The sequence below is a fragment of the Sinocyclocheilus grahami genome, unplaced genomic scaffold, assembly GCF_001515645.1.
Source record: "Sinocyclocheilus grahami isolate Dianchi unplaced genomic scaffold, SAMN03320097.WGS_v1.1 scaffold420.1, whole genome shotgun sequence".
Taxonomy (NCBI): Eukaryota; Metazoa; Chordata; class Actinopteri; order Cypriniformes; family Cyprinidae; genus Sinocyclocheilus; species Sinocyclocheilus grahami.
Genome location: NW_015505599.1, coordinates 52,001 through 70,566, shown reverse-complemented (window position 1 = coordinate 70,566; position 18,566 = coordinate 52,001). Strand labels below are relative to the sequence as shown.

The following is an 18,566-nucleotide window of genomic DNA, read 5'->3' as shown; positions in this document are numbered from 1 at the left end:
TTAAAGGATTAGTTCACTTCCAGAATAAAACTTTCCTGATAATTTACTCACCCCCATGTCATCCAAGATGTTCATGTCTTTCTTCCTTCAGTTGCAAAGAAATGGGTTTTGAGGAAAACATTCCAGGATTTTTCTCAATAAAATGGACTTCAAAGGTGGCCAATGGGCTGAAGGTCCAAATTGCCGTTTCAATGCAGCTTCAAAGGGCTCTACATGATCCCAGCCAAGGACTAAGGGTCTTATCTAGCGAAACGATCTGTCATTTTCGTAAAAAAAAGAAAGAAAGAAAAGTATATACTTTTTAACCACAAATGCTCATCTTGCACAAGCTCGATTTCACACATTAAGTAGACACATTGGAAAGGTCACACGTGACATAAGCGGAAGTACCGACCTAGTGTTTACAATGCAAATGTGCACAGAAAGTCAAATGTCCATTACAAAAAAAGGTAAAACAACAATAACCGCGCGTGACCTTTCCAACATGATCACGTAATGCGTGAATATGCGGATGCACATCGTGGAGCTAGTGCAAGATTTGCATTTGTGGTTAAAAAGTGTATAATTATTTTTTTTAAATGACAAATCGTTTCATTAGATAAGACCCTTATTTCTCGGCTGGGATTATGTAGAGCCCTTTGATGCTGAATCGAAACTGCAATTTGGACTTTCAACCCATTGGCCACCATTTAAGTTCATTTTATGGAGAAAAATCCTGGAATGTTTTGCTCAAAAACCGTAATTTCTTTGCGACTGACATGACATGACATGACATGAATATCTTGGATGACATTGTGTGAGTAAATAATCAGAAAATCTTTATTCTGGAAGTGAACTAATCCTTTAAAAATAAAGGATGGATTTGTGTAATTAAAAATTGACTGCAAATCATGCCCAGTCTAGCTGGTGATCACAGCAAATTCATGACACATCAAGCCGAAGAAGTCTCAGTATGCAGACAACATCCCCGCACCTGAGCGCCAATTAAAATAGCTTGAGGTGGGATGGGAGCACACGGGCTGAGGTACTAAATTAGCAGTCCAATCACATGAGGTGCTGCTGAGCTGCTGAAAGCCCAGTTGTGGGTGTGTCATGAACCCTCTGATTTGACTCCTGGACATGTCTAATTTGACTGTACCAATGCTTAGCCTTCTGATGTTGAACTTTGACTCTTTTCTTAATGTTAAAGGGGTCATATGATGCTATTTAAATTTTTTCTTTCTCTTTGAAGTGTTACAAGCTCTTGGTGCATAAAGAAGATCTGTAAAGTTGCAAAGACTAAAGTCTCAAATCCAAAGAGATATTCTTTATAAAAGTTAAGAGTCAACCACGCCTACCTAAAACGGCTCGTTCTAACACGCCCCCAAATACCTATGTCACGATGTGAGAAGATTTGCATAACGACGCCCAAATGTTCATGCAAAGAAAGGCGGCGCAACTTTTATTCTCGCTGTAGTATTGTTGTTGCCGCCGCCATGTCGTGAAGGTGCTGTGTGTTTCGTTGTGAAAGCGAAATTACTTTGTTTGGCCTTCCACAAGAGGACGATATCCGCTTCGTCATGCCTAGAGCTGATCCGTGCTGGTCGCTGAGGAAATACATCAACTTCGCGCTGTGGATCGCCGGAACAGCTTTCACTGTGGATGAAGCGGAGTCCAGCCCGGGGTCATCACATGTGGTTGCCGCAAACCCGCCAGCTGTTACTTCGTCGAATACAGACGTCGAATAAAAGAGGACACGACTACAAATCAGTGGTTAAGTTGTATTTACAGCACTGTTCCAGAACCGTTCAACCCAAATATTCAGATGTGTGCAGCACATTTTATGGAGGACTGTTTCCTGATCCTGGTAGAGTAGACTACAATGTCGGCTGTTCTGACTCACAGTCTGTAAGTACGTTTTTTATATTTAAAGGATTTGCCACTGACTATTCAAACGCGAGTTTTGAGCAGTGTAGAGTAGCACTTGTTGTTTGTCAAAGCTGGAACAGCTAGCAATAATTTACTTAGCTGAGGGAGCAACAAACCCAGTTCTCAGTCGAGAATGGAGCTCTACCTACAGCATGTTCCAATGCTGGAACGGCTAGCAGTAGTTTACCTTAGCTGAGGGAGCACAAACCCAGCTCTCAATGAGAGGGGGCTCGACCTACAGCGCGATTGCAGAATCATAAGGGTAAGCGTACTGCAAGCTAGCCAAACACTCAGCGCATCAGAGAGGCAGAAGAAGGGCCTAATTCACCTGATGCTGCTGGTTCCAGGTGCTCTGGAAAACAGAGAACTCAACTTCTCATGAGAGGAGAACTCCGAATTCAGAGGAATAGTGTGCTCATTCCAGGTAACCCTTTGATAAAAGGGGAGCACTGCTCAACACTACCACGAGAACAGCCCATGGCGCGAGGAATCCAACTCCTCAGAGAGAATTAAACGCTTGAATGAAAGCACCATGCTCGCAATAACCCTCAATGGTGAGGGGAGCGATGCTTCCGTGGTCTAAACCAACTCAAAGAAAGGGAACGAGGTTAATAACGCTTAACCCTTACCATACAGGATTCCAGAAAAGTGGGCAAAGCATAACGTGCACACTTACCACTTATGTGGATTTTAGAAAGTGGGCAAAGTATAACGTGCACACTTACCACTTATGTGGATTTTAGAAAGTGGGCAAAGTATAACGTGCACACTTACCGGTTATGTGGATTTTAGAAAGTGCGCAAAGCATTACGTGCACACTTACCACTTATGTGGATTTTTAGAAAGTGCACAAAGCTTAACGTGTTCACTTACCATAGTATGGATTTAGAGTTTTCCAAGCATCTGCTCACAGATACCCGGAAGTACTGGGTGAATTAAATACACACACACACACACATATATATATATTTAGAAATGGATCGTACTCACACACCATGGTTCCCGTGTCGGAGCCCCATCCGAAGAAGCCTCTGGTCCAGACCATCAGTAAGGTGGTCACTATGAAGCCAACCAAACAACCAAACATCATAGGTCCAGCATAGGAGACTGTAATGCAGGAAATTCCCACCTAACCTCGGTCAGGTGATGGTTACAGGATACTGAGGTATCACTCTGATCCGGACAAAGTGCTGACGCCCTGTCTGGATCACATCCCTTAGGTCTTACCCTACCTACAGACGGGGGAGGAGCACAAGCCGCGACACTAGCCTTCTGTGCCCATCTCTTTTCCTCAAACCGAGACAGGCCAGGACCCCTTGGGTTGTTCGGGCTCAGACCTGGACCTTCGCACTCAGCTACCTCATTAGGAGAAAGGCCCTCGCTTTTATCCAGGTCTTTCAGCAGGCCAGCCTGATATGCTTGGGGCATCACTATCGTGTGCAATGAAGCGACAGCCAGACCTGCTGCTGCTGCTGCATATGCCCTGGCATTAGAGCGAGATGTCAAGGAGGGAGTCTTAAAAGAGGACGTCTCAACCATAGCGAGATAGCTGGTCAGCGTCTCTCTATAGGGGCATCTTCTCATAACCGCTTTCGCGCATCGCCTTGATGTTGGCATAACTCGTATGTTGGAATCGATGGATGCGTGAGGAAAAAAAACGGCCTCTTCCATTCACTTCTCAATCTCTGTATGGAAAACAGGAAGAAAGGAAGGCTCACCTGAGCTGGAGGGTTATGGCCAGAAAAATAACGTTCATGTTCTTTTTTTAATAGATGACCTCACGATGTTATTTTCTTCACCCGCTTCACGGCAAGTAAAGCGGGTGAAGATCCATAACTTAACGCTTCACGGCGCGATCCATAACTTTCAAAAGCTCATCATACGCAGGGCAGGAGGATTGGGAAAGCTCAGCCTCAGCTTTTTGCCCTCCTCAGACATTTTCCTGCTTTCCAGCAGAGCACTGGCCCCTGGATCAGACAATGTTAATGAAATAACATTATCCTCCAGCGGCTCACTCTCGTCCACAGCCGATGATCGCGAGAGGGAAAACCCCTCTTCAAACTCATCGGCCAGATCCACATGCGATCCCTACGAGTTCATTCTCCTCCGTGCCTCAGCAGTGGTTCCGGCCAACATGTTGTTGGTGTTTTTTCAATGTATCCTAGAGGATGCAGTTCAAAGTTCCCATGAAAGGGAACCACCATTTACAAGGTTAGTTCACCCAAAAATTAAAATTAGTCCATAAATTCCTCACCCTCAAGTCATCCTAGTTGTATATGACTTTCTTCTTTCAGACGAATCCAGTCAGAGGTATATAAAAAATGGTCTTTGATCTTTAAAGCTGTTTAATGCCACTCAGCGGGTGTTACATGCATCAGTCCAAAAGAAGTTAAATAAAAAGCGCTCATCCATTTAAAAAAAAGTGTCTCACACAGCACAGAAGGCCTTGGGGGTGAACAAAGGCCTTCTGTAGCGAATCTATGCATTTTTGTAAGAAAAATATCCATATTCAAAACATAATAATCACTTTAATGTAGCTTGCGCGCGGATGACGTATGAGTTCGGCGTTGTGCACGCGCTGCTCAGAAGTGACGAACGTGGAAGCGCAGAGGAGAGATCAAAACAAAACAACGGTCACTAATTAAAGTACAAAATGAGGATTTATAAAGAAGAATGTCGGAGGATTTCGATAAAAGCCAAGAGGAGAAAGATCAAAGACAATTTTTTATATAACTCCGACTGGATTTGTCTGAAAGAAGAAAATCATATACACCTAGGATAACTTGAGGGTAAGTAATTTATGGGCTAATTTTCATTTTTGGGTGAACTAACCCTTTAACTACCATAAGTACACAGGAGGTAAAATAGAAAGCTGTGTGATGAATCAGAACTGATGATACAGTAAGTGGTCTGTTCATAAATCATAGTCAGTACTTGTATGCTCACCCCACTGTAACTGCTAACAAAAACTACAGTCATTTGTGAAGAGTCATGCAGGGACTTCTGGTCATGTCCTCTTATTGTCTTTCACAGCAAATGATAAGGTAGCTCATATTTGTACTTTCAAAACAACATAATTTTAACAATAATTTACAGTAAAAGTACATGTATTTTCGTGTTGAGAATGATTTAGATTTAAACTGTAAATTATATGTTGATTCAGTCAAAGTCATTTATAATTAATTTATAATTTTTACTTCCCAAATCCATGCATTTGAGCCAAAAAACAAACAAACAAACATATAATGCAATGTTAAACCATATATTTGTTTCTAATTTTACATTTTTTATGGTAAGGTAATTTACAGATAACAAGTTAACAGGATGGTACAATATCATGTGTCAAATTGTATCTTCCTGCTCTGTTTGTGACAGGAAGGTCTCTGTTGGAGCACAATAACTCCTGCCTCATGTAGTAAACAGAAAACACACAATGCAGCATGAATTCAGTCAAGTGTGTGTGCAGCTCTGTGTGTTTGAGGTGCTGGGTTTTATTGAATGTGTCCAGAATGCTTCTAACTATAAGCCAATAGCATGGTGTTAGGAAACTTTTAGGGTATTCATCAGTATTTCAGCACAAAATCCAGTCTTGTTCACTGAAATCCTTCAGTCCAGTGGAACCAGGCCCTACAATGCTTTGCCATGTGTATTTTAGTCATTATGGTAAGCAGGAAAATTAGTTCTAGGCAAATGTGTCAATATTATTATAGATTATAGCTGACTTGATAACGAAAGTCACTGCTGTTTGCCTGCCTCCGTTCATGTTGCGCTATTATACCACCTGGTTTCATCTGGCATCAGTGATTATTAAAACAATTAATAGAGAAGACAAATATCAGCATAATATCGGCATATATCCAACATGCACATGCAGTTGAGTCAGGTTTATTATAGGGTTAACTAAAACCATAAAATAAATAAATAAATAAAATGATATATTTTAAAACTGTGCTTATTTTTTCAGCTAGTTACAGAATCAAGTTATAAATAACTAAAATTATAATAACAATAATAATAATAATAATAATAATAAAATAGACAAACATGCAACAAAAAAAACAAAATCTTTAACAAAAATTCTCAAATTAAAAAGGCAACAGAAAAAAATTATACTGAAATAGTATATCATGGATGCTAAAATAAGTGCATTTTTGGTATTTTCAAATGTTGATTTATGTGTCTGTGTGGCATTGGTGCAGTGATAGTGTCCAGTCCCAGTAATCTATGGCAGGATAACTCTCGAGAAGAGAATTTACATCATGAAAAACGCATTGAGAAGTAATTTGCTTTGTTACCTAATTTGATCTGTGTATCCGTCGGGGTGGCTAGACATTCTGACACTTGCATTACTGCTTAAATAGTCTATAAATAGTCTATTCTTAAAGTTAGGAGTACTACTGCATGTTTTGTTGTTATATTATGCAACAGATTTTGCTGTAGCTCGGTCAGGAAATAAACGTTTGAATCAATTGACACAATCTTCTCATTCTTTGTTGTGTAACTCCTCTTTGTACGTGCTCTTGTGTAACACTGTTTTGGGCACATCAGAATTTGAATTGTGCCAGACTGCAGTGGGTTGGCCGGGAAGGGGGATCCCTCTCCAATGCTATTTTTAGCCTGCTGCATTGTCAGTCGCTCTGAAAAACCGCAGCAGGACTCCCGATCAATCCTCTACGTCACTGTTGCTACCTCAAGGAGGAAAGAGATTGCATTCGGCCCCCTCACAGCCTGCCATGCTGCCGCTTTCCAATCCCGTCCTGTCATAGTGACCCACTGTTCTCCATCAACCTTGGCTTGCCGTAATGATCTTACGTTGTGCCTGTGACCCGCCTCAATGGCAGATCCTCAAGCCCCTCCTGGGATGACCTTACTATCAATAGTCCTTCTCAAACAGTGATGCCCAAAGGACTCGTGCTGTGGCTAAATATAGCTGATGAATTATGCATGGCCACACTCGCAGTCCTCAGTCTGTCCTCTGCGTTCACGAGAGCAGAGATGGGGAGAATATGACAGCTGGCTGTGTAACGTGCAGAGCTGCATGTTCGTTTTGTGGCGATGGCTCGGTGTTAGAATAACAAGACGCCTACTCACAGATGCTCCACTAAACCACAGCCAGATTCACACTTAGATTTCCAGCTTTGATTGTCAGTGCTCCGTTCTGTTGATACGACAGTTATGAAAATAGAACAGTTCTGTGAAAAAGCGAGTGATTGAAGGATGGGTCACCCAAATTTTTGCAATGTGGCATTGTTTCTTTACAGCAGTTCACAGTGTTCGTGTTAGAATCTCAATAAAACTGAATGCACTGTATACACTCCTAAAAATAATGGGGTGGTTCGCAGTGTTGACAAAGAAGAACCATTTTGGTTTCCCCAAAGAACCTTTCATAAAGGAAGCATTTTTTCATTCATGTAAAGAACATTTTAAAGGAATAGTTCACCCCAAAAATTACAATTTGCTTAACATTTACTCACCCTCAGGCCATCCAGGATTTGGAGAAGATGTGGATCTCAATAACTTGTTGGGAGTGAATGGGAGAATGGGAATAATAATGCTTCCTCCAGAGAAGGGCCATCTCCTTATAACGAATGCTTGATTTGTGTGTATTTCTTGCCTAATTAGACGAATACTGTTTCACTGGCGAAAAAGCAACATCATAGATAGAGGACTCATATAGCGGAAAGCAATGGTTTGAAGTTAAAACGTCTTAATGCTGGATTTGTTTCAGCTTTTGTCTTCTCCAGATGTTAACTGATGGACTGGAGTGCTGTGGATTATTGTGATGCTTTTATCAGCTCTTTGGACTCTCATTCTGACGGCACCCATTCACTGCAGTGGATCCGCTGGTGAGCAAGTGATGGAATGACACATTTCTCCAAATCTGTTCCCGTTAAGAAAAAACTAATCTTAGTTGGCTTGAGGGAGAGCAACTTTTCAGCTAATTTTAATTTTGGGGTGAAAATAGTCATTTAGTAGTCCTGTAAAATATCGGATCGGCTTTCACCGTGGACGAAGCGGAGTCCAGCCCGGGGTCGTCACATGTAGTTGCCGCAAGCCCGCCCGCCGCCGCTCACTCAAGCCTGCAGTGTGTGACGCTGTATGTTTCATTGTGAAAGCAAAACTACTTTGTTTGGCCTTCCAAAAGAGGACATGACTAGAAATCAGTGGTTAAGTTATCAGTGTATTCAAGCATTTTGAACTATTACGTGATATAGTCATTGTTAGAATTCATGAGTAGATGAATAAAGAGTTATCTTGTCTTCACGAATGCCGTTTGATCAGAACGGACTGTATAATACGGTTCTCTGGAGTAACTGTTACAAACTCTAGTCTCACATCTCTCGTATCACTCCATGCGCTCTTCTTGCATAATAAAATAATTTCAACTCATATAAATATTTCATGCACATTTATTTATTTATTTATTTGCCAAGCAGCTTCATGTCAGGTGCTGGTCACTCTGGTGAAAATGATCAGCAGACTGAAGTAATCTTTTTTTTTTATTGAATCATTTAAAAAGTATATGTAAAAGAGACTGAAAACAGATGTCTTGTTTAGCTCCCGGTGTAAACAGCATTTTGAAAATGCCATGTGTTCAATACTGAAACCTGCAGTGCCTTGTGAAGAAAAGAAAATCGGCATGAGATAAATATTAATAGACACCCATCACATGAATGTCATGCTGTAGTGCACAATGCAGGGGAATATATAGCCTGGAATAGTTCCTTCTTCCAGGACAGGGCATCATCACAATATGGTGAGGGGCGTAACATTTCCGTCACACGCTTGAGGTATTCGGCCAATCACAACGCACTGGATAGCTGGCCAATCACAGCACACCTCGCTTTTCAGACCGATGAGCTTTGTAAAAATCGACGCGTTTCAGAAAGGCGGGGCATAGAGGAGAAACAATAATGTACAGTATGTGGAAAATAATGTGTTTTTTAAACCTTAAACCGCATAAACACATTTCATTACACCAAATACACAACATAATGTTCTTTTTAGCAACATCATATGACCCCTTTAATAGTCCAAATAACTTTTTTCACTTTTTGTGCAATGGAAAGGATACCTTAATGTTTCTTCGTACAACCATAGTTGCCAAAAAAAAAAAAAACTTTATTCAAAGTCTTTACGAAGTCATGCTTCACACAAGCTTTGTTTAAGGAAGAGAAAGAAACTGTACTATTCAAGCATTTTGAACTATTACGTGATATAGTCATTGTTAGAATTCATGAGTAGATGAATAAAGAGTTATCTTGTCTTCACGAATGCCGTTTGATCAGAACGGACTGTATAATACGGTTCTCTGGAGTAACTGTTACAAACTCTAGTCTCACATCTCTCGTATCACTCCATGCGCTCTTCTTGCATAATAAAATAATTCCAACTCATATAAATATTTCATGCACATTTATTTATTTATTTATTTGCCAAGCAGCTTCATGTCAGGTGCTGGTCACTCTGGTGAAAATGATCAGCAGACTGAAGTAATCTTTTTTTTTATTGAATCATTTAAAAAGTATATGTAAAAGAGACTGAAAACAGATGTCTTGTTTAGCTCCCGGTGTAAACAGCATTTTGAAAATGCCATGTGTTCAATACTGAAACCTGCAGTGCCTTGTGAAGAAAAGAAAATCGGCATGAGATAAATATAAATAGACACCCATCACATGAATGTATGGTTCAATAGTCGGCTACCTTTCTATTTGGCATATATGTTGATTTTAATGTGAGAGGGTGATTTCAAACAGCTAGTGTTGCTATGTAGACTCAAACACTTAATGCAAGAAAAATACAGAAAAAAATCAAGGCATGGGCTCCACACTGGTTAGATGTGGTTACACAATTGATGCTGTTCTTCAAGAAAAAAAAGAAATTTTCCACAAATATATTAGCCAGCACATCTGTTTTCAACATTGATAATAATCAGAAATGTTTCTTGAGCAGCAAATCAGCATATTAGAATGATTTCTGAAGATCATGTGACACTGAAGACTGCAGTAATGATGCTGAAAATTCAGAATATATTGTAAGAATATTTATAAATATGTGTATATTGCAATATATATTGACTGTGTTTTTGATCAAATGGTAAATGTAAGCATTTTGTCACAAATCGTACTGATCCCAAACTTTTGAATGGCATATATTTAAAAATGTAAACATGAAAAATGGTAATTGGAGACTAATTTGAACACTTTGAGTAATACAAGTATGTGGAGCTGATTGTTTAATAGATTAATTGAAACAGAAAGTGAAATGATTCACAGAAATTGATCAAACTCGGACATCATTTCGGCTAAAAAAATCAGAAACGCTAATAAAACATCTGTCTAATTCAAAAATGTCTTCTTTTTTTTGTAATAGGATAGATAACTTTGTCATTACGTACTGCAAATGGCACTGTGCAATATCACATGTGTCAGAGAAACAAAGAATCAAAATTTCAGTTCCTTCATCTCTCTTGTACATCTAATTTTTAGTACGCACTCAGAAATCCAAATGACACTCGAAGAAGCACCCTGGAAGTTACATAAACGCTCAAACTATTCCTAAGCATGCATGTAACTTTTGTAATGATGCTTGGCATCCTTGTCCCTCAGGGTGTTCTAGACACACTTGGCTGTCAGTCAAAGCCGTGCAGTCAGTGACTGTCTGAAGCTTCCTTAATATCCTCGGCCGCTCTGCTGGGTCGACCGGAACGAGGGTCGGGCATTAAGGCACAGCTCACTGGACAATGGCAGGCCGTGAAATCCAGACTGACTCACAACCACTCACTGACAGTCCCATCAGGGGCTGCTCCTGTAACCGGCTTATCGCTCTGACACAGCGGTGGCTCACTTAATATATAGCACATCCTCATGTTTCATAAGTGGAGGAAGTTATCGTCAGGAAGGAGCATGACCTCAGGGTGTTCTATAAAGAACTAAACACCTTTGAGATGTTGTATTGTGCTGATAAAAACACTTCTCTGAATAGCCATTTCACCTCTGTATAGCACATTTTCAGAAATAAATGCTGGATTTAGATGTATTTCAGGTTTTACATGTTGGAAAAAAATCATAGCCTTTTTATAGTCTGTATTCAAGTTCTTTTTATATATATATCTAACAGGAGCAAACCAACCTGTGAAATGTTTAGGAAAACCGGTAACACTTTGCTGTAAATTCCATTACTTAACACTACTTATCAAGATTTGTTAGTATTAGTTAATAAAAATAGATCTGTTCATTGTTACTTCGGTTCATGGTTAGCTCGGGTCCATTCAATAATATTAACAGAATTCATTTTTAATTTTGATAATGTAATGAATATTAACTAAGGTTAATAAATGTTTAGGAAACATCAGTAAAACTTTACAATAAGGTTCCATTTGTTAGCATTAGATAACTACATTAGTTAACACAAACTAACAATGAAAAATACTTCTAAAGCATTTATTAATCTTAGTTAATAATAACCCCAGCATTTACATCAGCTAAATCGAAAGTTGTATCTATTAATGTCATTTAATCGACCTGAGTTAACATGGACTAAAAATGAACAGTTAACTAACGTTAATAAAGATCAATAAATACTGTAACAAATGTATTGATCATTGTTAGTTCATGTTATTTAATTCATCAAATATAGTTAACAAATGGAATCGTATTGTATTTTTCATTATAGTTCATGTAAACTAACCTATGGAATTCAACCGTATTCGTTTATTTTAGCTTTGTTTCTGTTTTGCCCATGTTGAGTGCATTTAAAGGCTTCAGTGAATGCGGTGTCACAGCTGAGCTTCCGCTCCGGATGGCTCGGCTTAATCTCCCCACAGCTAATATTTCCAGGACCTGGGCCAATCAGGCGAGATTTAAAAATATCCATCACTGTGTTTTTTAACAGCAGATTGTGTACAAGTCCACCTTAGGCCTGCTGTTTGTATGATTCATGGCGTCATGTTCTGTTGTGCCGTGACAATTAAAGTGTGTGAACACGACGTTTCATCACACTGAAGACTTTAAGCTGTCGTGTGAATCTGTCAGTGAGCAAGTGATATGAAGCTACACATCATATAGGCAATATAAGTGTCACCTAGGGCCCCAGTGTCCTGGGGGTTTGCAAGGTGGTCTACAATAAATGAGCAGATCATACATTTCAATGTGAGGTCTATACATTGTTATCTTAAAGCACAATTAGACAAAACAAATTGAACAAATGTGTCAAATCTTTTTTTTTGTCATGCCATTGCACGACTCATTGCTTGATTTTCAAAGTGTGTGAGCACTGAGCACATCCTTTCCATAGGGATGTCCATGTGTGTTTTGTCACTGATGCAGTTGGGATACAATTCTATCTATTCAGGCTATATTGCATCTGCAGATTTTTGCTGTAAATGTCAAAATCACCTTTTCCGCCAAGAAAAGTGTAGGGAATTGTGGTGCATTTGTAACCTGACATAAAATACACACTATGATATTTAGCGATTCATAGTTGGATTTCAAACGTTTTGAAAAGCGTTTAGCATTATGTGACTTTATTGTTTCAATAAGTTGAACGCTTACATAATTTTGCATGCATATATTTCTTCATATGCATATGAAAGCCCCGCCCACTGATGAGACGGAGTGAATTAAAGCGCACCGACGCCAAAGCGTTTCCCCTCGAACAATGTCCTTTAGCAGATGAGTTGTTCTGATTTAGAGGTATATATTTTCATATCTCTGTTGCGATCAACTTTAATATTGTTTCGATATTAAAGCAGGATCCATCAGAGGTGTGGATGGAGGTTGTATTTTCCCTGACTGCAGCATATTCCTCCGGCGCGCACTGAGTGTGCGTGGGGATCTCTGCCGCACGCGCCGCCCCCTTTATAAATGATGCGTAAAGGATCTCCAGTGTCACACACAGCACTCTGAGACTTCAGAGAACTCAGGAGCAGATGCTCATCTCCGTCTCCGCTTCATCTTTTTCACTCTTTTCTATTGCTTTTTGATACAAACCGACACTTATCGGCGTATTGCTTCGTCGATGAGGCTTTCGCGTAATAACCGCGCTCCGATGAACAAGTGCCGCTCGCTTCATTCCGTCAAATCAGGGAATCTCAAGCACAGATAATAATAAACCTGGTGATGTGGAAGTGCTTTAGTCGTGCTGATCCTCGGCGATGTTTAGACGCGAGATGGGACGCAGGGTTCCCCTGTAACATGCGCGGATCGCGGGATCCCCGCTGCTGAGCAGAGACTGTCAAAGACACTTTGGAGATTGCATCAAAATGGTCCAGAACGTGATTTTGGTGTTTTTCCGCAGGAGACTGAGTCAGAGACCAGCAGTGGAGGAGCTGGAGAGCCGGAACATCCTCAAACGTGAGTATCGCACCTGTCAGCGCCTGGGATGCTGGAGGTAGACTTTTCTTCCTCTAGCTGGAAATCATGTTTATTACCTGCCTGTTGACAAATAGCATCACCATTTTGCTTAAAATTCATACTACTGTGTTTTAAAAATAAAGTATGTTTTTATTCACTGAAATAAAAATGGCCAGGCAACTTAATGCACTAACTTGGTTATATTCCCAAAGCTGTTATTTCGTGTGACTAAATCATCTTGACCTGATTAGGATCAGTTTTGGGGGTAACGCAGCACTTGTGGGGTTGATGAGTAGGCTATATCAGGTTGCAATTATATTCGCATACAATGTGAGCACCCAATACATTTTTTTTTGAAGTAATGAAAACAAAGATCATTGGAGTATCTTTTACAAGAAAATACTATTTCAGTTTTTCCAACTTAAAAATATCACATTTAATTGAATGTGACTTGGTGTTTCCTTGTAGTTGTTTGTGAAATTAACTGCCGATTTCTGAGTGAAAACTAAATATTTTTAAGTGTATTTCTATGGTAAAAGTTAGATTCCGTATTTCTTCTGTAACAGGTCTCTATATTTCTAAAAAAATCAAAACAATCCACACACACAAAAAAACTGGATAAATCTGAGGGAGGCGTAAATGTAATTTCAGCTCATTTGGAATAGGGAGATTATAGATGCAATCCGTCTGGAGCTCGACACAATAATATGAGCGATTACAGATTGAGACGGAGTGGCAGAGATTACACAGGTCTGCACATGATCACCGTCTGAGTCAAACAGAGTAATTTCACTGTTTCATTTAATTGCTCTGTAATAGTGTGATGATTTTCACATGATTTAAATAATTAGTGAACTTTACAAGAAAAACCTTTTTGGTGTCCAAAACCATAGTGGACGTTCTCGAGTGCACTCATTCAATCCCACAATGCACTGCAAAAACGAGTGTACAACTGGTGCACGCTCAACGGCTAGAGAATGCCCATAATGCACCGTGAGAGCCGGAAGATGGCGCCCGCAGCTGAATAATCAATCCGTTCATTTTTACAAAGCGCTCATCCATGGCGTACAGCATAATGTACAACACGGGTACAACAAATTAATTATTAAATTGTTTGATTAGGGTTTATACATAATTTCCGTTACAGAGTTCAAGATAAATCCTTTAATCTTACTCCTGGAGCTGCTAGTGTGCTAGTTTCAAATGATTAATAAACAGCAAGCACCAACTATGCAAAAGCGGCATTCCTTCCGGTGCACTCAGTGTCCGAATTCACTACTTGTTTTCATTCACTCCTTCTAGTGAACTGAATTAGTGACCTAATGTAGGGAATAGTGAATGAGGGTATAGGGGGCGATTTCGGACACAGCCACGGATTCGCTGCCCACACGAAAACGCAAGGGCGGCGTTTTCAGATTTATCCACTCTGGGACCTGGTTTAAAAAAATATCGGTTTCACTCTCCCAAAACGACGGATCCATCTGGACGAAACGCTTAAATGCCTATACGATACAGCTAAATGCGTCTCCGTGTGGACGGGGCCTAAATGTGGTCAAATCATTGTAACACACAACCTTGAGTGGTTTACTGCAGCAAGAGAAATAACAGACGCCAGTGGTCAAGAAATCAATGTATTTATAAATGATAACAAGATGACCTGAATCAGAATAAGCAGTTATTTTGTCAAGTAATTTGATCATGAGCCTAACTATACATTCCTAAAAATGCTGGGTTGTTTCAACCCAACTTTGGGTCAAATATGGACTAACCCAACATTTGGGTTAAAAAATTAATGTAAAACATTTTACCCAACAGCTGGGTTAATCCATATTTGAACTCAAGCAAACCCAGCATTTTTTAGACTATAGTCTGTGTCTTTTATGAGCATTGCAACTACTTGAAACTCATCTCATCCTTTACAGAATTTAAGTAGGAACGATCCGTTTTTTTCCTTGATGCAGCTGTTCAACTAAACCACTCTTTTTCTTGTCTTTCCAGCTGAATCAGCGGCCCACCGTTGACGAGCTGCGGGACAGAAAGATTCTGATCCGTTTCAGTGACTATGTGGAAGTGGCCAAAGCTCAGGATTACGACAGGAGAGCAGACAAGCCCTGGACGAGACTATCTGCTTCAGATAAGGTGCGCATTATAAACTCACACACGACCCCTACAGGCCAACACACACTGCCACGTTGAGATAATAGAGATATATTTGATATAAAAAATATATAAAATTCATTTGATTCATCTAAAATATCATGATGTGATTCTGTTATATAAAATGCATTAATAAAATGAGAAAGAAATACAAATATTTGTATAATCTGTGGAGTTCACATTTTCTGTGTTTTTTTTGGGGGAATTTAACACAAAGTTAAACAAGTCCAAACAGCATTATTAAAATTACGTTTTGTTTTTTTAAAGAAATAAATACTTTTATTCAGCAAGGATGCATTAAACTGATTGAAAGTGGCATTAAAGACATTTATAATGATTTCTATTTCAAATTAATGCTGAACTTTCTATTCGTCCAAGAATCCTGAACAAAAAGTGTTATGGTTTCCATGAAAATATTATCATCACAACTGTTTTCAACATTGAGAGTAATCAGAAATGTTTCTTGAGCGGCATCACATCAGCATATTAGAATGTTTTCTGAAGTAAATTCCAGCTTTAATCACAGCAATAAATTACATTTGAACATATTTGCACATAGAAGTGTAATAATATTTCACAACATTACAGACTTGACTGTGTTTATGATCAAATAAATGCAGCCTTAAGGAGCAAAAAAAAAGACTTCTTCCTAAAAAACCTATAATAAATAAACACACAAGGTCCAGAGGATGTGTAACAATGGATGATGTGCATTAAGATTCTGCGTGTGCCTTATCGTGACCAGTTTGTGTCAACAAGTCAACAAAACCAGAACAGATCATTTATAAAACATCAGGAGATCTTCTTTCCAGTGACCTGCTGCAAGAGTGTGCCTGACTGTTTATCAGGAGCTCATTGTTGTTGTTTTCTCCTCGCAGGCAGCGATACGCAAAGAGCTGAATGAGTTCAAGAGCAGCGAAATGGAGGTTCATGCGTCAAGCAAACACCTAACAAGGTCAGTGTGTGTTTCCATTTCTTCCGTGTGTATATATACATGGCCTGTTTCTATATATTGTTCCACGTTTGCATAACCGTTCACCACAAAAAATTATTGCATCTACGATAGATCACTTCTCACACGGTCGCTTGCATAACAGCTAAAGCTGCAGGACACATACAGTAGATCAATACGGGAGGCTGTTCTAAATATAGCCATATCTGCACTGTCCTGAAAGTGCGGAATTTGCAGAATAAGCACACATAAGCGCTCGCCGACATGTAGAACAAATACTTGCTCACATTTAGCTTACGTTTGTTTTACGTTAGACCTCATTTCTGTGGACACAAATAGCTGAACAAGGCCCCAGTCCTGTGCTGAGCAGAGCTCTGTCTGGCACACACACACACACACACACTCTTCTATTAATACACATTTGATGGATGATAGTCGGTTTTTGGGGCGTCTTACAGGTGTCTTCTCCCTTTGCATTGCAGGTTCCATCGACCATAGCAAGGTTTCTTCCGTGAAGAATATGCTAACGGTATCTCTGTGAAGTCAAAGACCTCAGGAGGCTGTCCATGGCTGCTCCATGGAGGGCCTGATATTTGGGCGCTAGCGAACCTTGGAGGCTATGTCTCTGGAGCTTCAGCTTGAAGAAGCCAAAACCCTCCAAACTCCACTCAGTCCAGCTGCAAGTCTGGACCTTTATTCTTTTTTCAGGGGACTCTGGTGGGACGGTGGATGACTGTTTGAAAAAAAAAGACATTTGACTTTGTTTTTTTGTAATGGACTGTTTTAAACGGTCCCCTTTTGATGCCAATGGGGGGCGTGTGGGGGGGTGGGGGGTCAAGCATGTGAATTTTTCGAACATTTTTCCCACTCCAGTTTTGGTGCTCTTGTGACACCCCAAGCGTTTCTGGGCTCCTACTAAAACTTGAGTTTCATATCAGCTGTATAGATGTTAGTACGAGGAACGGAAATCATGTCTTACCTTTGCAAGGACTATTTATTGTCTGTACAGTACAAGCTTTGGATTTTTAACAAACGACAATGTCTGTCTTCTTTTCTGAATGAATGGATGGATGAGGAATCAACTTAGCTAAACGTGCTCATATGTGACCCTGGACCACAAAACCACAATCTTAATTGTCAATTTTTCAAAATTGAGATTTGTACATCATCTGAAAGCTATGTAAATAAATTCCATTGATGTATGGTTTGTTAGGATAGGACAATATTTGGCCGAGATACAACTATTTGAAAAGTTCTTAGCAATGCATATTACTAATCAAAAATTAAGTTGGAAATTTACAAAATATCTTCATGGAGCATGATCTTTACTTAATATCCTAATGATTTTTAGCATAAAAAAATAATAATTTATTTTAAACCCATACAATGTATTGTTGGCTATTGCTACAAATATCCCCCAGCGACTTAAGACTGGTTTTGTGCTCCAGGGTCACATATCTCCTTCAACTCTCATGGACCAACTTTACTGACAATCCTCATCTCTTGTGCTCGTTTGTCTAATCGATCTCTTGTTTCGTGTACGCCAGATTCAGTTTCTTTCAAGTCTTTTAGATATAGTAGTCTTACATAAGCGCTCAGGAGGTCTCACTGTCCTTGAAGAAAACACGAGAAGTCATTATTTCCATTGACACACTGTCATGTGCCCTTACAGCTGAACTGAGTCAGAAGCACATTGATTGCCTTCCTCAGATGCCATTAGCAGGAGGTCGGATGGAGAAATCTCTGTAGGGGAAGGGTCAAGAAGAGTGCTAATGCAAGGGAATAAAAAAAGTATCACTCATATTTACTCATATTCACATTTTGATTCAGCCCGAAGAAGCCAAAACCCTCCAAACTCCACTCAGTCCAGCTGCAAGTCTGGACCTTTATTCTTTTTCAGGGGACTCTGGTGGGACGGTGGAAGACTGTTTGAAAAAAAAAAAGAAAAAGACATTTGACTTTTTCGTTTTTTTTGTAATGGACTGTTTTAAACGGTCACACATCCCATGGGGGGATGGGGGTCAAGCGTGTGAATTTTTCGAACTTTTTTCCCACTCCAAAATCAAGAGCATAACCTTGTTTTGCTTTATTTATTGAGTAACATATTTAGTTGAAAATACACGATTAGGACTAATACAAGCAAGTTGCAAAGTCTGCTTGTGCATTAGAGAACTAATGATTTTTAAAATAGTCTA

General features: G+C 39.6%; 2 protein-coding genes across 2 annotated transcripts in view; both read left to right on the top strand.

The window, feature by feature from the left end:
• LOC107551323 (phosphatase and actin regulator 3-like) overlaps nt 1-13,515 on the top strand; it is a 36,462-nt gene extending 22,947 nt beyond the window's left edge. The window contains exon 7 of the mRNA XM_016232882.1: nt 13,207-13,515. Within this exon, the coding sequence (XP_016088368.1) occupies nt 13,207-13,303 (97 nt within the window). The 3' untranslated portion in view covers nt 13,304-13,515. The remainder of the gene's footprint in view (nt 1-13,206) is intronic.
• Nucleotides 13,516-13,623: 108 nt separating this feature from the next.
• On the top strand, nt 13,624-17,381 carry LOC107551310 (phosphatase and actin regulator 3-like). Its single transcript, XM_016232867.1, has 4 exons — nt 13,624-13,644; nt 15,261-15,401; nt 16,298-16,374; nt 16,854-17,381. The coding sequence occupies exons 1-4, from the start codon at nt 13,624-13,626 to the stop codon at nt 16,867-16,869; spliced, it is 255 nt and encodes an 84-aa protein (XP_016088353.1). The 3' UTR covers nt 16,870-17,381.
• The last annotated feature ends 1,185 nt before the right edge of the window (nt 17,382-18,566 follow it).

Coding starts and splice junctions, on each gene's coding strand:
- LOC107551310 (XM_016232867.1), top strand. CDS start 13,624: ATGAAAACAAAGATCATTGGA. Junction 13,645..15,260: donor TGAAAACAAAGATCATTGGA/GTATCTTTTACA, acceptor TTGTCTTTCCAG/CTGAATCAGCGGCCCACCGT. Junction 15,402..16,297: donor GACTATCTGCTTCAGATAAG/GTGCGCATTATA, acceptor TTCTCCTCGCAG/GCAGCGATACGCAAAGAGCT.